The sequence below is a fragment of the Pyrgilauda ruficollis genome, unplaced genomic scaffold (genome assembly GCF_017590135.1).
Source record: "Pyrgilauda ruficollis isolate IOZ18807 unplaced genomic scaffold, ASM1759013v1 scaffold31, whole genome shotgun sequence".
Taxonomy (NCBI): Eukaryota; Metazoa; Chordata; class Aves; order Passeriformes; family Passeridae; genus Pyrgilauda; species Pyrgilauda ruficollis.
This window is the reverse complement of record NW_024524489.1, coordinates 7,438,518-7,463,175: the sequence shown is the minus strand read 5'-3', so window position 1 is coordinate 7,463,175 and position 24,658 is coordinate 7,438,518. Positions and strand designations below refer to the sequence as shown.

The following is a 24,658-nucleotide window of genomic DNA, read 5'->3' as shown; positions in this document are numbered from 1 at the left end:
TATTAGAATGGGGATGCATATATTATGAAGGTCTAAAGTTCTTTGATAGAATATTTTCTCAATTCCCAATATGGAACTGATTGGAGAAATTGGAATGTACCTCCCTTGGTCACTGTGGTCTGCAACATGGGGCAGTGCAGAAAAGCATTACCCTGCATCTCTGTCCTGATTGCCCACACTTTATCAGGGCCTGATTGCAGAACCAGGTCTAACCAGGCTGAGGAAATGAGTCCTGGAATTTGGTGGTGTTAAATCCAAGTGTATGTTCTACAAGTGTGTTAAGAGTTTTAACAGTTTATACATAACTGAATATTCTGCAAATTGTTGGAATTGTACTGTCCAGCAGTTTTTCACTTTCTCTTGAAAGCAGTTTCTTGTTAACAGCAGAATTAATACATATAAATAATACATATTTTGGAAATTTCAGCATGGAAATACCTTTCTCCTAGTCCATGTGGGAGAGGCAGTAGGAAGAACTGGAAGGTAGAATACATGTGCTAGCTCATTTTCTGTAGGATCTAAATCAAGATTTTAAGCTCAGCTCAGTGCCTTCAGACCTGTTAAATTAATAGAGAGCTTCTCTGAAACATTTTAATAATTTATAGTAATTTACATATTTGATGTGCATTGTATATAATAATGTGATTGATAGTTGAAGTGTGGCTTTGAAAAAGCCCTTAAAATGGTTCTGGAAGTCTAACCCAGTTGCATAATATTTTTCTCTCCTTCTCCATGTATGTTAAGGATGAATTGCAGAGACTTTTGGATTTGCTGAAGGAGCAAGCCCCCTTGCCTGAGGAGCAGCTGCAGAAGCTGTGCATTGAGATGAATGATTTTATTGTTGCACTGTCATCAGTGCAGCCCTCTGCCAAGAGAGAAGGCTTTGTCACAATCCCTGATGTGACATGGGCAGACATCGGAGCCCTGGAGGATGTTCGGGAGGAGCTGACTATGGCAATATTGGTATGTCCTAACCTTCCTTCCAAAGAGCTTTTGCACTCCCCCCTGTGCAGGAAATAAAACTGTTTTCAATATTTCTTTAAGGTATAGGGCTATTTTGCAATATCTTTATTTAGAACAGTCAAGCTTGTATAATTTACTTCAGAATTTGTTTCAAGTCTGCTGGTTGTATTTAATATTTTGCTTTTTGTATTCATGCTTTCAGTGTGTTTGTATTGCTCAATCTTTAAGTATTCTAGAAGTTGTGTACCAATAACCTTGGTTAAGCAACTACCACACAAGGAATTGGGGACTACTCAGCTGGAAGCTTAGCAATCTTGCTGCCAATCAGAGGGAAACTTAACATTAACACCTTTAGGTAACTTTGGTGAATAAAATCTTTGCCTCTGAATAAGGATATTTCTCCCATTTAGGGGTAATGAGCAGTGCAAGGTACTAAGGTGCTGATTGAACATTTATTATTTTAGTTTATAAAAAATGGGAATAAAGAACTTGCTAAGAATGATTTCTTTTTTATCCAGCTGTAACTAAAATGAAAAGTGTTTCATGTTTTCTTTATGCCAGAGATAATGATGATAATTTCTTTTTAGGCACCTGTGAGAAACCCAGAGCAGTTCAAAGCTCTGGGCCTGACTACTCCAGCTGGTGTCCTGCTTGCAGGGCCTCCAGGGTGTGGCAAAACACTGTTAGCTAAGGTAATGCATTTTCTAAACATCATTAAAAGCACTGGAGAATCCTCTTGAATTGGATGTTTTTGTGGGATGAGTCTGGATCATAGTGCAAGAAGTTGGCCTTTTGCACCACATTCCATCAGAAATCTAAATTTAGGCCTCTGTGCTGAAGTCACTTGATTTTTTTTGCATAAAGTTACAAGTTTGCTTGAGTGGAATAGGAATTCCTGCAAAACTTGAAGGAATGAAGTTGATTAAGGAAGAAGTAGCAAAGATGAGAAGAAACACTATTGGATAACCACTCTGTGGAATATTTTACTGTAACTGAATTATGTGTTTGGGAGTACTCTGCAACTCTTACTGAAAATGCTTCTGTTTTGCTTCCTGAGCATTTCAGTTCTTACCACATATCCATGTAAATGCAACTAATTGTGCAAATTTCGGATTGTTTCTCATTTTGTCTTCAGGTGCTCTTATGGAGTTGAGTATCTCTTTAACCCCCATAGTTATTGGACATTCTTCAGCTGGTGTGGGGGGTGGGGTGTGATCTGGAGCTGCCTCATCAGAGACAGAGAATACATTGCTAAATTCCCTACTCCCCTCCCTCTCTTAATGGCATATAATTGTACTTTGTACTGTTTTCTATATTTTGCAAACAGTTGCTAACTGTATGTTCCTCCCCTTATATTTGTTTCTTACTCCATGGACAGAACCCAAGCAGGCATGATAAATGTGTTTTATATCCATATATCTTTATCTATATCTATCTGGCTTTACCTTTTCTACAGGCTGTGGCAAATGAGTCTGGTCTGAACTTCATATCTGTGAAAGGTCCTGAGCTGCTAAATATGGTATGTGCTAATCACGGGGCTTTTGTTATTTATGGAATTCTTGTCCAAAATGTGGGGCAAGCAAAATTCCTGATAATTACACAACTGGTACTGGTGCAGCTGAAATTGCCTTATTTAACCTCTCCTTAAAGTTTTTTGTAGTGAAGTTGTTCATGTGAAAAGAAAAAAGTCACATGTGTAGCTTAAATATTTATCTTAGTTTAAATTACGTGGCAGGTAACCCTTCTTGACTTGAAGTAGGGTTTCTAAATGACCAACTACATACATCACTGCTTTTCTGTAGCATGGAGATTTTAAATGTCAACAGATAAAAGTGCTGTAGTTCAAATTTTCAAAGCACTGGACTTAGAAGTGGTGTGATGTAACTTCAGTCCCTTTCAAAGTCAAGAGAATGTGTGGAACTGAGCAAGGTGGCTGCAGCTCCCATGTGGTGGGGCCATTGTCAGTCACGTGGAAGCTGAAACCCACATACTGGATTTGATTGATCTCTTCCAAACGTTTTTATATGTCTGCTTCAAGTACTGATACAGGCAGGAAATGCAACACTTAAGTTAATGAGGAGCCCAACTTCCTTGTGGAATACAGAGAAAATGGTTGGCTGTGGTTCAGAGACTGTGTTAACATATAAATTGAATCAAAGCATGTTTGTTTGGAAAAAATTGTTTGCATTTACAACTTCACAGCCCCTGTTTCTACAATTCAGCATTCAAAGTGAAATTCTGGCTGACTTTTCAGTTCCCTACCACCAAGCCCCTGTCTTCAGGCAACAACTCTTATGAACTTCAGATGTTCATTGTGTTCACATTGCTCACTGCGTTTGTTCATGAACAGCTGAACAACAGGATCCTTAATTAAGACTTAATTGTTAATTCTCATCACCAAAATGATGACGAGTTGCAGTTCTTGCCCAGAAAAAAGGAATTCTATTAAACTTCGGATGTACTGCAAATTGTCAGAAGTCAGCTAGTGACAGTTCCCATGTAAATCATGATCAGTAAGGAAACAGAGACAAGAGACTGTTTTCAGAAAAAAAACCAGATTACTAGATTGCATTTCTCCCTTGCAAAGTACCTTAAATAGTGTTTAAAACTATTGATTTTTTTTCCAAGCAAAATCTTCGTGTCTTACACTGTTTCAGTGTTGTTTCTCTTGCTTTTTCAGTACGTGGGTGAAAGTGAGCGTGCTGTACGTCAGGTGTTCCAGCGGGCCAGGAACTCAGCCCCCTGTGTTATATTCTTTGATGAAGTTGATGCTTTGTGCCCTCGGAGGTCTGACCGTGAAGTGAGTCTGCCTTGAGATATCTCCACAAATAAATATGTCTCAGTTACAGCTTTTGGGACATTGAAGGCAACAGAAGGGTATTTCCCAAGAAAGGCAATCCAATAATTGAGGGAAATAAGTTGGTCAAGTTTTATAAAGCTTAACACTTTTTTTGTTATACATATATAAAAAAAGTATCCAGAGAAATTCAGATTAAGCTATTAAATTTGGTTATAGGATGTCATTACTATGGAATTACTGTTTACCTCTCAGCAGCTCACCTGCTTAAAATGTTGTTTCAGAGGTTTCAATATTTAAGAACTCTTTTCCCTCAAGAAACTGAATATTGAGAAATTTTGTGTCTTCTTGTTGAAGTAGATATCAGAATGACTAGTACAAATATTGATGTGTACTCCTTTAAGTGAGTCCTTTAGTTTTGATGGGAAAGAAAAGGTTTGCCATATGTTAAAATACGTGGGAGGTGTGTGGACAGTATGAATTTGGGATGGAGATGTACTAGGAGTATGAGAGAAGGAATCCACAATGCAGCTCCATTGAAAGTGTGAAAAAGAAATTTTTTTCTTTGAGTAATATTTCAGTGCAGGGAGTTAGTAGATATTTTGTTTCTTTTACCTTGAAATATTCACATTCCCGCTGTTTTCTTTGATTTGTTGACAAATTTCTCCTTCCAAAGTCAGGAGCCAGTGTGCGGGTGGTGAACCAGCTCCTGACCGAGATGGATGGGCTGCAGAATCGACAGCAGGTTTTCATTATGGCTGCCACAAACAGGCCAGGTAAGGAGCCAGAAGTCAGAAACAAGAAATCAGACATCCTTGGTTCTCTTTTAACAAAATCATGTGTGCCTAAATATTTGGATTGTGTAACTAAGCCTGTTCTGTACTTAAAATTACAGTGTCTACTCAAATCCAAAGCTTTTTTTTTGATCAGTTAATCAGTTAATTGTGAGATAAAGAAATCTCTTTAAAATGTGTCTCACTTAGCACCTGGTATCATTGCTGTTAAAATGCTTTGAAAGACCTTTGACTCTGTGGTTTATCTCCTTGCAGTGTAGAAGCAGAAAAGAGACCTATTTTTTTTTTCTTTTTTACTGCTTAAATTGATTTTTCCATCCAAAGCAGCTTTGTAGTTTTCTGGTTTTTTTTTTGTTTTTTTGTTTTTTTGTTTTTTTTTTTGCCTTAAGACTTCTGTCTCATGTTAAGTCATTTTTCCATTTGCTTATCTTTTGCTTCCTGGGCTCTGTGTTCCACACTAGACTCTGTTTGGAACAGTTACTCTTCTGCTGCTTCATGTCCAGCTTGGATATTAACAGCTGTCTTTGCTCCCTCTCTGGCTTTTCAGTTTTTGGCAGCTCTTGCAATTCCAGCAGCATCTTCTCAGTTAATAAGCTAAACACTGATGTCTGCTTTACAAACATCATGTGTTTTACAGGCAACTTTCTATCTCTGTTTTTGGGTTTGTTTTGTATTATGGAGAAGCCTTGTGTTTTATACATAGCAAGAAACTTGCCTTTCCTGAATTTGAATTCCATGTAGAAGCTGTGGGTTGTAGATAAAGAAATGTGTTGTCAGTTTAGAAAGAAACAAACATGAAGGTGTTGCACTTCTTTGATTAGGATTATTTTTCTGAATATTGCAAGTGAAATGAAATACAGGGTTACAAGTCTGTCTTGGTAAAACCATACTGGTATGGGTACCACAATTCTGGAAAGAACCTTTGAGTCTAGAACAGGTATTTGGCAAATTCCTGGAGTGAGACACAGTTGTTTCTTACCTGAATTTATTAAGTAAGGACAACATGTAGTTTTTCTGAGAAATAGCTTAACAGGAAAAATAGTAGCATGGCTATTTTGGGTATAATTTGGAAGGTGGGAAAGTTAAAATACTTGGTATTACTTTTGTTCTATAAATTAAAGAAAACTTGGTCTGAAATCATCTATAATAGGCAACTATTAGGTGGGGTTTTTTTTTTCCAATGGTCAAAAGCTTCAAAGATTTGGAGGACAATCTTCCTATGTCTTGAATTCTTTGCACCATGACAGACTTTCTAACCTTCCACGTGGTGAAGTATGAGCAGTAGGGGCTTAAATCTCTCCCTGTTTGTACAAATTCTTTGCCTTAAGGTGGCAGGTTTTCCTGGCATGAGCTTGCTGGTCCTGAGCTATCTAATGCAATGCAGAACAGAAAATAAGGTTGTGCTGTGTATAGATGCAGTGGGTTAGATATAGTGCCAAGAGTGTTGGTGGGAGTGTCACCAAGCTGCCTTAGCAACTCTCCCTGAATTAGCTGTGCTATTGCAAGCATTTGTATTAAGCAGCCCTATTTGGAAGTGTTTCACAAGGGCTTCCTCTCTAATTACTGACTTGTCATTATCTCTGCCTGGTAGCTTGGGCTGGGAATTCCAGCACTTTGGAGGTGAGGACACGTCCAGCTGTACTTCCTGCAGTGCCTCCCCAGCCGGTTGGGCAGGGGGCCAGTCCTTTTTTGGGCTGCTCTGTGTCCCTGTTCTGAGCCAAGGATTCCTCTGTGCAAGCACTCCAGCAGCTTCACCAGGGCCAGCTTAGGGTAAATATTGCTCAGATGTTAATTTCAGAATATAAATATTTATGTGTGGCAGGTTTGTCCTAATTCCTTGGTTTAGATATTCACTGATTCTGTGCTTGCTTACAGGTCTGATTTTCATGCATATGTGAAATAGACACCTGTTCAGTTGTTAATTCCCCTTTCTGTAAGCCTTATATGAGGTGCATTTTTACCCCTATGTGTTTAGGAAGTACCTCTGGAATGGCTTTAGGATATTCTTTTTTCTCCCTTCAGTTTTAAAAAGTCACTATTGCCTTTTTCAGCTGCAGTGGCAGATCTACTGTTTGACCATACAGGAATAGTTAAAATTACAAAACCTTAGCAAATAATGAGGTTTGGGCTCATATTTGAGGGCAGCTGGGAAATGTGTAAGGCATGAAATCAGCAGTGTATTATTAGTCAGTGACATTGGTGAAAAAAGGGGATTTGAGGTAAAAAAAGAAAATGCAAAGGCAGGGATATCAAATACAATTAATTTCTATTTATTGAATTTGTAGATGAATTTATATCCTTCAATTTGATGGTTTTTATCTTGAGAAAGATACAAGGAGTTGTTTTGCCAACATTAATAATTTTTTTTTCCAGCTGGAAAATGCTGTTTGGGTAGGGTGGATGTCTTGCTTCAGAAGGTGTGTGCATATGTGTGTGTGTGTGTGTGTATATATATATATATTTATGTGTGTATATATATGTGTGTGTGTCTGCATATATATACACACATGCACACACATTTTGGGAAGGTTTAGACCATAAATTTTTTCCTGTGATATTTGCATTTGGCAATATGAGGAAGCAGAGTTTCATCAGAACAATTTCTACTGAAGTTGTGGTTAAGCTGGGGAAACTGATGTTTCTCTCCTGTAGTTCATTCACTGTTCATGGGCCCTAGGAGGAGGCAGTGTTCACCAGATGAGGTTTTGCTGGTGTGGTCTGGGTAGCTGAAAGGAGCACACTGCAGGTAGAGAGCAGTGAAGTCTGTGCTGGCAAAACTCTCTTAACCACCTTCAGAATGCAAAGCCCCAGCAGAGTCCTGTAGGACAGGCATAGCTTAGACTGGCTGCTATATTGAAGTAGTTCCCCCAAACAATTAAAGTTGTGGTGCCTGAAAAGGTTTTCAAATCTCTGTAAGAAAGATTTTCCTGTCCTAGTTGTGGTGAGTAGAGGTGCTGCTGGGGAGGGGAGTTGTGTAATGTAAAGCTAAATAGTATATGTGTCCCAGCAGAACTTCTGCAGTCTTCCAGTGAGCCAGTGCTGTGAAGTGTGAGATCTCATGGTTTTTAATCCATGTTAGTATAATTTATTGGGAGAGAAAATGGCTTTTCAAGATGCTTCTTCTTGAGAGTGATGGCATGCATGGTCGCTTTGAGAGCTGGTTGCTGGTACTGTTCATGACTGTTGTGTTTGCTGTCAGCATTGCAGCCTGAAGTCATTGTGCAATAGGAAGAGTCTTCTCTCATAAGTTATTATTACTGTTGTTGTTATTATTGTTGCTATTGCTGTTGTTATTTTTGTTATTATTGTTTATGAATAGTTAGGATAGCAGTGGCTCAGCCACTTTTGGCATCAAGGTATATTCCTGGCACAGTTGTTGCAGTGAGGTGTTGGCACCTGGGACAAAGTATTATTGTGAATTTCACCCCATGGCTGAAAACTGCCAAATTCTCTTTTATGTAGCCTTTAAACACTTGGAAAGCTTTAACACCCATTTTGGCAAAAGGGTAGGCACAGTAGATTGGTTCCTTTGTTTATCATCTACAATCTGCAAGCGGTAATTCTTATTCTGGCAGTGCTGAAAAAAGCCTTTGATATGCCCTAAAAAGCAGGATATTTGAATGTTTTTTTGCACTTACTCAATGACTTTGAATGTCCTCTGCAGATATTTCTTGCCTCCTCTTGCCTCCTTCTAAATTAGCAGGGATACAGTATTCCCAACTCAATCTCTTTCCACCTAAATGCAGAATCAATGTCAGACTTTGAAGAGGATGAAACTTTTAAAGCACTCGGTATTATTAGAGACAGGGGGGAAAAAATAGAGGCAGAAATGTCTTGTCTTGTTAGCACCTTTATGGGTCAGAATAATTAAATTTTTTTCCACCCTGCTTCCTTTCCCAAATTCAAGACTAAATACTGTGCAACTGCCAAACACTACTGTTGAATGAAATCTATAATTTCTCACAACTTTCTAGCTACCAGTTTGAATTTCAGGAGGGGATGCTGCTGCTTTCTGCTCTTCTCTTACTTCCCTAGGCTTTGAACATTTATAAACTCCTTAGAGAAATGCTGACCAAGGCATCAGCAACATTTCCCATGGCATCTGGGGAGCTGTTTGTCATGTGAGGAAACAGACAAGACAGTGATTTTAAACTGGACATAAATTGTGATGATGTCTTGCTTTTATTCATGGCCTCTTTCTCTAGCTTTCTTAAATTAATTCTTGCAAAATTCCTCTTCTGCTGTTAGCTTTGAGCACAATCCTAGTTTCAGTGAGTTCTATTTTTGTTGGCAAGTTTATTTTCATTTTTTTTAGAGCTATTCACCTGAACCACATGTTTTGAAACACAATTAAAAAAATAATCACCAGTCTTTAACAATAGTTACAGTTTGGGTTTGGGCATTGTTTATGTTTTTACCTGTTTATACACGTTGCTGAATTAAAGGCAAGATAAGATCTAAGAAAAGCACTTAATACGTGAGGCATGGAACAATTTCTTTCATAATAGTTCTAATTCACACAAATTATATTTCTGCATTTCAGCAGCCCTTGAGTGTTGTGTACCTTTCTCAGTAACTTCAGTTTTTAAGTGCAGCATTCACCTGAAGTCTCAGAAAACCTTTCAGGGCTTCTGAGCCTGCACTTCAGAACATCACAAATGGGAGGGCCTAGATCTTGTGTAATTCAAATATATTTTTAAAAGCTGGAGTGAGAGCGTGGGAGAAGTTTGATGGACTCACACAACAGCTGTCATTGCTTGTATGCACTGACCTTCTGTAAATGTGCTTGGCTCCTCTACAGTTGAGAGAAGACATGAATAATAAACTAGAAATGAATGTGGGACTAAGAGATTCTACTATAGAGCAATAGAATGTCCCTGTATAGGAATTTGTGCGCAGATACTTTCAATGGAACATAATGATTCTGTAAAAATTTGCAGTAGTTTGAAGAGCAGTGTAGCAAATTGAAATGTGACCTCATTCTCAAGAGGTTAGTGCCTGCTTGAACCCTTAAAAACAGCAAGGAATGGATGTACTGTAAATATCTTCTCATGTAATTTTGTCAGATTATTTGGAAAATTATACTACTGTCTTCTAATGACAGTCAACAGCATTGACCACCTCAGAAAGGCAGGAAATTATTAACATTCCTCCCAGTAGAAATGTATTCTGTCTGTGAGACAACTGCTTGGAAAAGGAGTGCTGTGTTTCATCACATTTCCATGCTTCACTTTCCTTCCAGCTTGAGGGATAATAATAGGCTTTGAAAGAGGTATCTGCAATAACGACTTTCATTTCATTAAAATGGTAAATGTATCTAAAATGAGTTGACTCTCTTCTGTTTAGGTAAGTTTTAAGATAATAGATATGGAGGGAGTGCTATGATTTACTAGGATGGAATGCTTTGAAATTCCTTATAGGGGTACCTTATTCAGTTCCTTTAAATGGGTATGAAGTGCATCTAATGAGTGAGTTTGTCCAATGGGTAAATATTAATTTTCTGGGTTTTGTGATGAGTTTTCAAGAACTTCAGGCCCAGGTCTGAACCAGAAGAATGAAATGAGTTGATTCATAAGGAGATGAGGGGTGTAGATCTGTGTTTCAGACTTCGGTGTGGTCTTGTTGCTATAAACCACCATTGCTGCACTTATCTAGTTCTGCCAGTTATGGTAACTTTTTGAATGCAGGCAGTGTGATAATTTCCATACAAAAAGGTGAATGCAACTTCAGACCACGCTGCTGTCTTCATATTGTTGGACAAATAGCAAGTACCATATTGTCAGTGTGCAAAATGGAAACAGTATTTTCCATAGCAAGCTTAATATTTTTAAATATTATTTAATACTTTATTTTTGGAATGTTAGAATGGGGAAATCAGCAAGTGCCTGGTGTTGTAATGCAGGCCCTATTGAGAGTATTTGTTTTGGTGCTTGTAACAGATCCTTTGAGTGAACTTTGTGTTTCTTATCACATTAATAATAGGAGATGACAGAAAAAGGAAAGTGCACTTGTGTCAAAAGCAAGACAAAGTGTCATCTGGAACAATGCACAGATGTATAAGTAACATGTTTTTGTCTGTGCCTGCCACAACAGGGATTCTATTTAACTCTTGTTTCGTCTGGTCTGGACTAAATTAATACAAGTAATTCCTTTTTTTTTTTTTTTCCCTCACCATTCTCATCACATTAGCATCTGCGTTAGCTGATTTTTCTTCCACAGATGTTTCTGCCCATGACTGCAGTATCCTAGGGGGGGAAAAAAGCTTTTGTCCAAGAAAAAAATAACAGAGTTGCCCTTTAAGCATAACTGAGAGAGCAACTTGAACAAAACCATGCCCATCTTTAAAAAGTGGATCAAGACCATACTGTGGTAGGATCTGGTAGTTCAAGTGTTGACAGAGTTAAGCAAACTTTTTTCATTTGCAGAAAAGTGATAGTTTAACTTCCCTGCTACTGTTTTAGGGCTTGGGTGGTGTCTGTTATCTTTGAAACATCTGTACAGTAAAGATTAGCAGCTTCACTTTTTCCAGTGCTTCACCTTTAACGTACAGGAGTGCTGTAGTTTGTCTGTGAGCTCTGTTTTGTCTGGAGGGCAGAGCCAATGCAGGCTGTTGGCAGCTTCATTGGGAGGCCTTGGTAATTTCCAGCTTTAGACTTAGATGGAATTATCAGCTGTCACTTTAGGGAGAGGTTCTTGCAGTAGCTACCTCACACATTCCTATAATTTGGATGCTTTCAGATAGTCTGTTATAGCAAAAGTATGGATTTCTTTATATCTTCTGTGACTTTGCTGCTCACATTACTGTGGCATGTAGGATATCAGTCACAGAATCATTTAGGTTGGAAAAGACCTCAGAGATCATGGAGTCCACCTGTTAACCCAGTACTGCCAAGTCCACCACTAAACTGGGTCCCCAAGTGCCACATCTTCAGGTCTTTTTAGTACCTCCAGGGATGGTGACTCCGTAGAATTCCTTAGTGAAACAGGTTAATACCATTATTGGGTTTTGCTAGATGGGGAAACAGGGCATCAAGAAGCAGTGAGAAACATCATGCAGGCAGTTTGTGCTGAAACACAGACAGGAACTGAGGCCTTTTCCAGGTTGTATGCCCTGTCTGTATCTCTTGTTATACCAATAGTCAGTATTTATATCCTGACTGGCTTTGGTATCACAGCCTGTGGTGCTAAAAAGGCAGCTGTAAATTTCTGTTACTCTTAACTTTGAATGGTTTTCTAGAAACATTTGTGATAATTTTTGTTTTCTTATTTCTCCACACATAATAAATTTGGAGTCTGTTGCTCTCCCTGGGAAACAAATTCTGTACTTTGTAGCTATTTTTGGTATTTTCCTGGGTTTTCTGTTTTACCATTCAGATAACCATTATGTAGTAGAAATACAAATGACCAATAAAATTAAGTTTGCATATGGATGGTTGTGATTGGCCCTGTGTGCTTGTTATGCTTGACTTATCATTGTCCCTTTGGGTAGAGTTCTTCCAGTAGAAGAAACTGCTAATGATTAATGTGGAATTCTTCAGGAAAAATATTCTAATTCAGTATTGCCAAATACAGAGTTGTCTTTTTATCTGAAGAGATGAGACTGGTGTTTATGAGCCATCATTGATCAGATGTGGCTTAATTTTACTGGCTGTTAGAGACTTGTGGATGAAAATGAAACTTTTTCAATCAGCTCCTTTAAGGCTCAGAGCTTCAGTCGTGGCACAAATACTTCTTTGAGTCTTGGTACAAAAATGCATGTATTCCTTCTCATGTGCAGACACTCCTAAGGGTGCAACTCATTTCTGGATTAATTATTTTCTATTTTTCCTCTCCCTAAGATATAATTGACCCAGCTATCCTGCGTCCTGGTAGGCTGGATAAAACACTCTATGTGGGTTTGCCACCACCTGAAGATCGACTTGCTATTTTAAAGACCATCACCAAAGTGAGTATTTGGAAATACATCCTTCATCTTGAATCTTGGTGGAATGATGTAAGACAAATTAAATGTTACAAAGAATTGCAGGATCCTGTCTCATGAAACACTTTCAGCTATTCCATGAGGTCATAAAAATAATCCCTCAGTCCATCTGCTGTTAAATTTGCTCTGGGACTGCAAGGGGCTGATGAATCTTGAGTAAAGCAAACCTGTTAAACATAGAAGTTGCTGCCTTGATAGTCACAGACTGAACAGATTTAATTAGAAGATTCCTATCTGAGTGAGTAATGGGCCTAGAAGTGTTTTGTAAGCTTTTTTTGGGGGGTTCCAGACATTCAGCAGAATGATTCACAAGCTCCATCTGTATTTGCTCAACAGTAGTTGTGACACCTAATTTGCTTTAGGATTAAAAGAAGCTTGTGATGATTGAGGTTGTATGTTAAAGTAAATGTGAAAATGTACAATCTGTGCCTTCATGGGTCCTCCCTGTGGTGGACAGCACAATCTGCTACTTCAGACACTTGGATTATAGAATTCTGTGAGTGTTTCTCCAAGTAGGGCACAGGAGGAATCAAGGCCTTAAAGAAAAACATAAAAAGCATATGAATTACTTGGATATTTCCTACTTTTTCCCAGTAGATCAACATTGATTGTAAAGACCGGGTGTTCTATCAGATCTTGATTTGAGCTGCAAAGGAGACAAAGAGGAGGTATATATATATATATATATAGGATATATTTCCTTGCTATAGAGGAAAGATAGCATTATGAGAAGTCTGGCAAAAATTGTTTAGTGTATTTGTAATAAAGGATAATCCAGACTTGTGTAACCTTAAAGTTGTGGTGAATAGGCAATAGCTGATTCAGAACTCAGAAAGTGAGAACTTGTTCCAGCCTGTTCTTTCATGCCAAAATGGACATTCACAGGGTGACCTCTCATTACAAATTCAGGATGTTGGACTTCCCTTCCTTTGTTCTGTGCATTGCTTCATGGATGAAAGTAGATTAATATTCCTCCATTTGCTATTTGCAGCAGACAAGTTTATTGTTTCTAAGTTTTACAGAAATACTTCAGTTAATACTTATTACAACCCTGTTCTTAATATTCTTCATGAGATGTGGAGAGGAATTGAGTGTAACATCTCTGAATACTGTAGGGAATCACAATTTTTATTTTACCAGATTTATTTTTAAAGGTAATTAGGGGTGTAGGGGAATAGTGTAGCAGAGCTTGGTGCTTTGCTGCCTTCACTGGATCAAAGGTGGCATTAAACAGAGCTGATTTCTCTCACTCTCACAGCCACATGTAGCCACCAAGGTACACAAACCCACCTGGCAAGGCAGGATCACTCATGGGCAGCACTGAGGACAAGGAACTGTACTGAGTCCTCACTTCATCTTCTGCCTTCCTCTTGTGTGTCAGTGACCATCTGGGTTGTTGGGGAGAACTGTTTGCAGTTTCCCATCAGGAAGCAAGTTCAGAATTGCATTTACTGCCATAAATCCTGGGCGAGGTTGCTGAAGGGTGTCTTTGCTCCTTTCTCCTGGGAATCTTTGTGCCTACAATCCTATCTTCCTGTTGGGATAACACCAAGAGGAGTGGCAATGGGATGTGGTAACCCTGTTATTATCCCACTGCCAGAATATTTTTGTCTTCTGCTGACATCAGCTTTGATGTGACCTTATCTGCTTATGGGCCTTCTTGACAACAGGAATACATTGCACAGTGTTTATCAGCTTGGTTTCTGTGGATCCCCTCACTGGTTATCATGTTGTTTATCTTGCTTTTTGGAATGCAAGATGCTTTCATGCATGCTTAATTCACACTATTGTGACTGTTCAGATTACAAATCCTTGTGGTGAATGAGGAGTTAAATCTTTAAAGATGTGTAGGAGTTATTCGAAAGAAGAACATGGAGTAAAATGTGTTAAATTAATTGAAATGCTTTATTTTTTGTCAGATTTCATCCATGCGTTCTAGGTGAGGAAGTGTGAAAAATTTGAGAACATATTAGCTCAAGGCCAGAGAAAACAAAATGTTTGGTGCAGATGTGAGTGGCTTCTGAATGATGGCATGCATTCCCAGAAATCTCCAAGGAATACATGCGCAGCATGTGGAAACAGAATCCTTGCTGAATGAAAACATGGATGCTTAGAAAGGCAGCATGAGGGGTAGAAAAGGGACTTGGGGGGAGGAACAGGTTGTCAGGAAGACAGCCTAAATGTGGGTCGAAACTTTGTTGTGAAAGACTTTTATTTCAGTTAACTTGTACAAATCAGTCATTCCCAATTATGCACATTATGCAAGAGAAGCCTGTCTTCACATGTTTCAGGTACTACTGTACTTAAACATTCCTGGAAGCTGCATCAAGCTCCTCTGCTGCACACAGCTTGGCACCAGAGCAGGGAGAGCAAAAAATGCCCAGTGTATGTGCTTCACAAAGCAATAGGTTAAACATTTCTTTTTAGCAGAGAAGGTGTCTCTCTGGCTTGCAATTACCTATAAGAATTACTAAAGTATCCCATATGAAGTTGTATGAAGCTTCCTTGTTTCCATGTTGAAGTTTCTCCTTTCAGGATGTTTTCAAATCAGGCTGTTCGTTTATCTTTTTGTTGTGGTGTTAGTTTGGATTTTTTTCCCTTTCTAACTGTTAAAGATTCATTCAAGATTGTTTCCTTACTCTGCCTAGTCCTTTACTGTTCCACTGTTTGTTAAGTATTCAAGTATTTTAACTTGCCAGTACTATACATTTTATTTTTCTCCTGAAGGTATTGTAGGTATGCAGTATATTAGTTCCTCTGAAGGAGTCAGAAGATATTCACGTGAATTTGTGCATTTCTGTCAAATGAGTATCTGGCAGAAATGTATCATTCTATCCTAAAAGTGTTCTTTCCTGTCAAAACTCAAAATATTGTTTGATCAAAGAGACATCTTGAATCTCTGTACTATCATGATAATACTTTACTGTTCTCTAAGGATAACAGGAGGATCTGCAAACTTACAGTGTTGGGAAATTTTGTTGGCTAGTTTCAAATACCATTTAGGTAATTTAAGACTTTTGCTGTGGGAGATGCAAAAATAATAACAAAAGAAACCACTTCTGGAATCTTTCTGGAGGAAGCAGTAATAATATGGAGAAGTAATGTCCAAAAATCTACAGTATATCTAAATTCCTATCAAACCAAAATGGAAAACTTCTAAGTTTGAAAATCTATATCCAGAATATAAAAGATATACAATTAATTTAGTCTTAAAGGTGATAAGACTAAACTGACAAGCCTATTGCTTAGCTCTTTGATTTCAACACACAGTAAAACTAGAGGAAGTTCAGCTAAACAAGCTGCTGAAGCAACCAACTATTATTAAAAATAAGCCCACATATGGAATAATGTCATTGTTACAATGCCCTGAGGCAGGCTGGCCACAATTTCCTTAGAGAAAATCTAATCTGTGGGTGGCAAGTTAAAATTTACCATTGCTTAACGTTTCCTAATTAAATGGCTTTAAGGCTGATTATCCTTCTAGCCAGTTTGAGATGAAAAATATTTATATTTGTGGATATTGCAGGAAAATTGTCAGACACCTATATGATTCCTGATTAAAGAAACTCCATCACTTCAGGGATAGTAGATGTAAAAGAAAAAAAGTTTTCTTACCTTCTCTTTTTCCTTACCTCAACTCCTTTAGGATGGCACCCGGCCTCCCCTAGACAGTGATGTGAGCCTGGAGGAAATTGCTTACAGTCAGCACTGTGAGTGTTACACGTGAGTATCTTCTAGTATTTTTCTTGCTTTCCCTTGTGCTTTTTTCCCAAGAAGTTGGTAGGAATATATGGATGCTAAAGTCTTCATCTGGAATAGTCTCACATTGCAAATACAGAACAGTGGAGGCCTTTTGGTTTTCTTTGGTTTTATTTTATAATTCTTGCATCATCTGAGGAACAAAGAGCCCTCTTTAATGGTGATGAAAGCAAATTGGTTAGGCAGCCATAACCAATTTGTTTTGTCACAGAGTAGAGAGCAATCTGTTTGACAAAGTAATGAGGGCCCATTTCAGCTTTGGGAATAGCAAGGTGTGGCTTTAGGGAAAGCTTGATGACCATACCTGTCAGAATAATTTGCATTTATGGTCCATAAAACTTAAAAAGCTTTAAGCTATTCAATAATTTAGTAATACTCAATGTTTTTATGGAGTTTACAAAAGATAAAATTTATGACAAGCTTCTTGCCCCAATATTACTTGGGAAAGATGAGTAATTTTTCTTTCTACACCTTTCACTCACTGGTTTATAGTCCAGAGGTATTTTGTTCAGTGTGTGGGGCACTTTGGTTTGTTTTTTTGTTGTGGAGTTTTTGTGGGTTTTTTGTTGTTTGGGTTTATCTGTGTTTTGAATTTGGGGGTTTGTTTTGTTGTTTGGTTTTGGGTTTTTTGATGCTTGGGTTTATCTGTATTTTGAGTTTGGGGGTTTTGTGTGTGTGTGCATGTGTTTGGGTTTTTGTTGTGGGTTTTAATGTCTTTGGTTTTGGTTTGTTTGGGGTTTTTGTTTTATCTGGTTGGTTTTAATTTTTGATGTTTAAATACTTTATGCCTAATACCCCCAAATGAAGCATGGGGAGTTAATTTTGAAAATTTTTTTATTCTATGACTTTCACCAGCTGAAAGACACGTGAAAAGTTCCAGCTGTTCCAGTTCCAGGAAACTGGAAAGAAATACTTAAACTGATCTGACCATGCTTTGTGGATACTATTATTTTAAGAGCATGTTAACTTTACTATTGATGCAGCTTTGAGCAACTCCTTTTGTAATGGTGAGGGATTTCATTTGAATTTTTCAGAAGATTTATTAAAAAAAGAAGTTATGCTCCCAAGAAGTGGCACAGTATTAATCAACCCTTTGGCATTTTCAAAAATGCTGAATGGGCGTTTTGCCTCTTCCCTTGTTTCTCATTAATTTGATCTTAATTTGTGGCTAAAATCTGAAGGGCATCACTCCATAATGAAGGTTGCAGACTGAGTAATCATCAGGCCTCTTTCCAGTGTTCTTAAGATGAAACTTTATGACAGCAGAACCAAATTCTAATGTCATTTTTAGTGTCTTTCTATATGCCATCAGTAAAACAGCAATTTGTCCCCAAATAACCTGTTGTTTGTATCCCTAGAGGGGCAGACCTTTCAGCTCTCGTGCGTGAGGCTTCCATTTGTGCCTTGAGACAGCAAATGGCTCTGCAGAATACTCAAAGCAAGAAGGGTAAGAACGCTTTAAAAAGAAAATCTTAACTGAACAGTGACAAGATAAATGGACTATAAAGAATTTAAAGTAGTTGAAGACAAGCTTAAGGCTGTGAAAGCTGTACATCATTGATTGATTGACTTTTGAGCCAAAGAAAAATTGATTCACCTAAGGGGAGGTAGGGGAAGGTACAGGAAACATGGTTATGCTAGAAGTCAGCACAATTCTTTTTTTTTAAAGAATTGAAGGTTGCTACCTTATATAAAAGTTTCTGTTAAATGGTTATATAAACTGATTATTTTCTAGACAAATAAATACACCTTTGCCCATTTTCCCTGTCACTGCCAAAGACTAATTACACTGATGTATTGGGAGGAGGGTTGTAAATTGGACATTCCCTGATTTCCTACCTTTGGCTCCCAGCTGTGTTGTGTAACTGAACACGTACATCCAGCACTGATGGAGTTGGGAAGATCTGTGCCACTTCTGATCTTTGGTGCTTACCTCATCAGTGCCTCTTGCCAGGACTTAACAGGGAGTTATAAATTGATTCAAGTACAATCTCTGCCCTTTCATTATCTGTCTGAATTGCTGGTTTAAGTTGTATTTTTGTGGGGATTTTTAAGTTACAGATTGAAACTTTTATATAAAATGCCTGTCTGTTTAGATTTCTTCCCAGCAATTTTGTTTGTTATTTTATCTTTAAGCCAAAATGCAAAGCTAAGATGGAATTGTGACTTTTCAGATTATGTCCTTGGAAAATACTGTAGGCTTTCATTATGCCCCTGATTTCTAAGAGCAACACTGGTGTTTTAATGGCTTTGAATGATTCTTTTTGATCTAGTACCTATCCAATCTTGTCTGGTTTTTAGCAGCAGTAGGTTACCAGAGCACAGTGTTTGTATTCCCTGTTCTGAGGCAACAAGCATGTTCATCTAGAGGAGGAAAAAACCCCAAGCTATAAAAACCTTCCCTGTTGTTTGACATGGTTACCCATTTTGCTTGCTGTAGCTGGCTAAAACTCTTGATTTGAGGTAGAAATATCTGAGTTTATCCTGGTCATTTTTATAATTGTTCACAATATAGCAGGATTTATTCAAAGCTGTTCATCCCTTGAATTCAGCCTTCACAGTTAGGATTGCAGCCTAAGCACTGACTATGTGAATGTGTAGGCAGCCAGCAAGTCCATAATATATGTGCAGCTTGGTTTGCATGTTTATAGCAGCTGCCTGCTTGGACTGTCCTTGGATTTCCAAGATGTCAGCCTGACTGGTATGAAAACATGTGAGGTGGTTTCTGATTTGAGACCCTGTTAATTTTTATCTTCAAGATAAAGGCTGGGGATTTTCTTCCTTCATTGTTCAGCAAGACACACTCAGCTGCCTCCCCTCCCACGCTCTGCTTGGCTGCTGTGTGTCCTCCTCAGTCAGTCCTTTGGAATCAGGGCTGCTCCTTTCCATCCTGGAGAAACTGTTGCAACTTCTTGTTATACCTGATATTTTCCCTCTGGAATAAAATCAGGGGTGTGGTTTTTTTAACACTTGGCAGGGGTTTGCTTGAAGGTAGTTTTAGAAAGTGAAATGTAAAGGTATCCTTTTTGTGATATTTCTTAGGAGAATTCAGAAATTCTACTGCTAATCTGAACAGGCCTAGGCAAGCTGATCATGTTAGTCACTGTGGTCTGAGAATTGCCAGATACAGAAGTTTGTAGGGGAAATTCCTAACAACTGGGCAGACTTCCACTTTTATCTAGCACCCCTGGATTTCCTCATCGTTGGGCCAGCACTGAATGCCCAGAAAGGTTCACTGTCATTTGCAAACTTGGAGTTTCACTTCTGCCTCCCTTTTCCAAACCACTGAAGATGGTACACGAAAGTGGTTTCAGCACCACTGCCAGAGTGGGACCCTCCCTACTGCAGCAGTTCTGCGGTTTCTGTCAGGTTGCTCAGAAATTTTCGAATACCACGCGCTGCTGGTGACTTCTTCCCGTTGACATCCTAACTCACCTGTTTAGCTTAATCTTGTGTATTTATTTCAAACAGATCTAGTCACACAGAATGTACAGGGTATGAGAAATAATAGTGAGATTGTCCTACTCCTATTTCAGCTGCAGTGCCAAATACAGACCTTCTGAACTATGACCCTTTTTGTACATTTTTGTAAGAGACAGCCAGTGATCCCACATCACCTGCAGTCTGTAAGGCTGATCCTAAGCAGATAATCTATGAAACTTTTTGTCAGAGCAGTTAAGAGCAAGTGTGGTTTAAAGTGAGATTAAAGTTTTGCATCTTTGCAATTGAATTTGAAAAGCAAGATCTGGTCCTTGTTTGATAGGAACCATGTATCCCTCACTCATCTATGCAAATAGGAAAACTCCAATTTCATATTTAGAGTTTTAAGTACATTGTCTTATTTTTAAAATATTGTACCTGTTGATATACTTCATTATTTTAATTTAACAATCTAAATGGTTTAAAACAAAAAATTATTTGTACCTACTTATTCAGACTAAATGATTTTGTCATCAGAAATCAAGACAAAGTGTGTTAAAGCAAGTAGCCAAGGTCTAGATTACTCACAGCTACATTTTCTACGTGATCAAGGTTTGGACAAGCTTTTATCACATAATCAGCATGAAGCAGTCTAACTTAACTTGCAGTGAGAGGTCAGCTACCTAGCAGGAGATTTTCTCTCTCCCTGTAGCATTGTCAGAGTTTGATTAAAAATTAACATGCTTAAAAAGAAAAGTGAAAGCAAAATTAAATTCTTGCAGCTTTATTGTTTTATGGAGTTTTAATGACTCAGTCTAAAAGTAATCTGTCTTCTGGCATAGGCCAAATTTCAACCTTTTTCTTACTGTAAAATAGCATTTCCTTGGAGAAATAGGTTAAATTCCTGATATTTTAAACTTGCATCTTCAAATTTTCCAGGTGTAACTTTATCTGGTAATAGGAATGTTGAACATGAGCTCCTGAGAAGTGAGATGAGAAAGCAGTGAGGTTGTATGTTTAGTTCAGTGAAATTTAACCTTGATCTTTACCTTTAACACAGGTGATAATAACTGTAAGCTATTTGCTCTTCTGCTTAATAAGGTATATTTCATTTTTAATTTAGTATCTTCCATTTGCTTTTTCATCTTTTACTATATCAGCAGAAGATTTTTGTTCAACTCTGACTCAAAATATATTAATGTTAAAGAGTTTTTTTCATGTTGGCACATCCCATTTCATGTGGCAGAGGTGGAAATAAAAGCAATAATCATCCTAATGAAAGAGATTAAAAGAATGCACCAAACAAGTCTACAATTCGTATTTCTGACATATCTGGTACCTGTGCATAGTGTTAGCTGGTAATTAATCCTTATGTAGTGGCATTTTAGGATTTTTAAATCCAGATTAAACAAGGTACTTCCTTGTGAGAGCAGAGGAATCTATGTCTTATTTGATGTATGCTTATGTTTTAACATACTAAGAAAACCTGTTCAGAAGGTTATTATTAGGAATAATTGCTGTGGATAGCTCCATTAAGGTCAAAAAGGCAATTTGCATAAACTTAAACACAGGGAGCTGTAGCAGTGAAAGCTTTCAACACTTCTGTGTAAGGCCAGATAAAGCAATGATATAAAGCCAATTACTTTGAAATTGAGTAGAATTGGAATGATAGCAAAATGTTTTCTAGATACTTAAATAACAAGGAAGTTTAATATTGAATTTATGTTAAAAAAAGCCCAGAAGCGGAAGAAGCAGAATTTGAGGGATTCACTTCCAGAAAGGTTACAGGAATTCAGTTAGTTAGGTTTCATGAACGCTGCCTTGAAATACAAGCAACAGTCACTTGATTGTCACTTGTCTGCAGTTTCAGTAATTTATTACGCTTTGTTCTTTAAGGAGAAATCAAGATTTCTCGTAAACACTTTGAAGAAGCTTTCAGGAAAGTGAAGTCCTCGGTGTCCAAACAGGTAAGGTAAAACTCCAGTATGTAAAGCTCATTACTTCCTTGGGCAGGAATCTCTTCTGATGCTGAAGACTGCTGGGAATGGTTAAGGCTGCAGCATCCTTAGATGGATTTCAGACTGACACTACCTGTTTCTGCATTAAACAAACCTGATGTTTGTGTTAAGGTCAGAAATTAAAGCCTCCCTTTTCAGCTGCAGATGATGCACTGTATGTAGATGGTTTACCAAGATATCAAGGTTATTTTTTATTGTGGTGCCTTGGACTTCATTGGCATTCCCAGATTAATTATTAACCTGTCCCTAAGCTCTTATGTCTGCTGAGCTTTCAGTTTAGAAGTCAAGGCTTTAAGTGTGCACCACATCCTGCCACAACTTTTCCTCCCCTGTGATGATGACACACAAAGATGCTCAACCTTTTCTGTTGATGTGCAAGAAATGTAAATTTGACAGGAGACATAAAACACACTTTATGATCTTAGTTATTTCTTGTCACTCTTTTCATTATTTGGATTTGTCAAGGAAGTTTGTTGTAAAAGTTCCCTGATGCCCTTTTCCTTTTAATGACTGAAAGGAAAGCTGTTCAGTCATCTTAATTACTATAATTTTGAAGTTAATATATAGGAATTGCTATTATTGCAGAGCTTGTGTCTAGGTCTCCATGTCTTGCCCAGAGTGTACTGCACTGCAGCCAGAATACAATAATGTATTCACATGTAGCACTAGCCAGAGAGAAGTTAGTAAACTATTTCCTTTCATTTTTACTGTATTTTGGTGGTCAGTGACCTTTCATAAAATTAAAAGTAATCTGTGGCTCCAGGAACCTTTAAAGATGATGTTGGCTGTTGTTTTCCCATTGGTAATCACTAAGCAAACAGCCACAAAAATTTAAAACATCTCCTCTAGCATAGCAATGACAGTTAAGTATTAGAACATATTCCTTCTGATTAACCAAAAATGTTATTCTGCATCTCAAAGGCAGCATAAATATCACGTGTCTGAGAGTCCTATATTTCAGTTATGTTCATCTGAAGACATGTCAGTTAAGTATTTTGAAATATCTTTTGCAGTACAAGATACTTATCTCCCATTTCCAGCTGCTACTTCCTATCTGCTAGACAAATTCAGTCTGACAAAAACTACAGGCTTTGCTATGACACTGGAAAACTTTTTTAAAGGCTAAAAAAGCTGCATCTTATTGATATAGTGTATCTACCTCTTCTATCCCATACACATCTCTGTTTTTGGTTTAATTGGTTGACTCAAGATAAACAAAAATTCTTTAAGCTGTGGGCAAACACCACCTTCTGAAGCCAGATATTTCAGTGGAAGTATTCTGTCCTCAAAACTCTCATTTTGAGTGACCAGTGAAAAGGGTTAAGGAAGAGTTAGGTTAGATTAGCAAAGGATGATCTTGGCTGTTCATTGTGCAGAACTAGGTGGGGGAGGAAGGTGTCAGTTCAGCAGCTCTTTTGGTGGAGAGTGCAGTGCCTTCTCAGTAAAGCTGCCATCTAACCTAGCATGGCAACAGGAACTGTAGGAACTCTGCCTGAGGCCTCTGGGAATTACACACCATTGCTGACTCTCCCTGGACAACCTCATTTATGAGCTAGGGTAGTGGAGGTTTGCCTGATTTAGGTTTTTGTTTGTAAATGTTTTTAAATGCAGCTAGTGACTCATTGAGCTGGTTTGTTTCACTTGCTTAAGTAATACACAAAGTCACTTTTAAGTACTGTGTAATTTTTTACCCCTGTCTGAGGTATTTTTCCTCTTCTCTTGGCACTGTTAGGATCAAATAATGTATGAAGAACTGCATCAGTCGCTGTGCAGGTGATACATTTGGACAATTCCCAAAGGAGACTCTACACTGGTGAAGAGTTCTGCAGTGCCTGTTTTCAAGAGGCAGGTTGGAAAGAAGCTGTACTAAATCTATCTCTCAACTTTTTATACTGCACCTGAAAAAATGGTCATCACAACCTAATTTAATTGTTTTCAGAATAAAAGATATAATACATGCTTCCTTCTTATAACCATTTACATTTTCCAAATGAATGATTTTTGTGTTAAAAAGCTAACACCATTCTGATCTCTTTGGTGCCCTGAATCAGAAATCCCTGAGGCACAGGCTAACCCTTCCAAGTGTTTACACTGCTTAAATAGCTGTTTTCAACCACCAGAGAAAATTGCTGTTTTCCAGAACAAGGACACTGAAAGAAGCACTGGGAGGACAGAGCTGTGAAAGTAGGCTGGGAAAGTGCTGCACTGGATGTTATCACACCATTAATCATGCATTTTCCGAGTACAGTGACACATGATTGTGCCAGCACAGGTTCTCTGAGCTGCTAACAGCTTCCTTCCACCTTACCAAAATAAACTGCCCACAGATGGGAAGCTGGGAGGGTTACCTAGGAGAGAGTGAAGTTTGGAAGTTGGAGAAGTGCTATGATACTATGATTCAACCTAGGAAACATTTTGATTTAAGAGGTACTTAACAAGCTGGTTCCTAATTATTTTTCTTAAACAGATAAATTTTCAAAATTGGGAAGTATCCAAGTTAAGACAAAACACTGAAAAGTGACAGATTATGAAACCTACAAGCCTTCAGGGAAAAACCCCAATGAAATAGTTTTTGTAAGCAACATTTAATCTCCTACTTGAATTCATTTAAACAAATAGCCTGAACAACCAGATCTAACTTTAAGACTGAACTCGATAGAGAATAGTACCCTACATCTTAAGTTCTTCTCAGAATTGCCACCTAACAAGAAATCTTGCTGCACTTTTTCACCCAAAGGTACATGTTTGAAGGCTATCACATGGAACTTACCACCACAGACTTGCATTTTAAAAATATTGATGATCATAGCAGCTTGTTCTTACCACTGGGATTTTTGCTCAACATGGGATGACATTCCCTGCCTTTCCTAGGGAAGCTGGCACCTCAGTGACTCAAATTCTGACTCATAAGACTAACAAATTAAGT

General features: G+C 38.0%; 1 protein-coding gene across 2 annotated transcripts in view; it reads left to right on the top strand.

Annotated features, from left to right (window-relative positions):
- NVL (nuclear VCP like) overlaps positions 1-23,705 on the top strand; it is a 39,538-nt gene extending 15,833 nt beyond the window's left edge. For both annotated transcript variants that reach the window (XM_041473917.1, XM_041473916.1), the window contains 10 exons: positions 745-963; positions 1,551-1,655; positions 2,420-2,482; positions 3,644-3,763; positions 4,437-4,536; positions 12,393-12,499; positions 16,182-16,258; positions 17,653-17,741; positions 21,611-21,681; positions 23,465-23,705. In XM_041473917.1, the coding sequence (XP_041329851.1) occupies positions 745-963; positions 1,551-1,655; positions 2,420-2,482; positions 3,644-3,763; positions 4,437-4,536; positions 12,393-12,499; positions 16,182-16,258; positions 17,653-17,741; positions 21,611-21,681; positions 23,465-23,509 (996 nt within the window). In that variant the 3' untranslated portion in view covers positions 23,510-23,705. The remainder of the gene's footprint in view (positions 1-744; positions 964-1,550; positions 1,656-2,419; positions 2,483-3,643; positions 3,764-4,436; positions 4,537-12,392; positions 12,500-16,181; positions 16,259-17,652; positions 17,742-21,610; positions 21,682-23,464) is intronic.
- Positions 23,706-24,658: the final 953 nt, after the last annotated feature.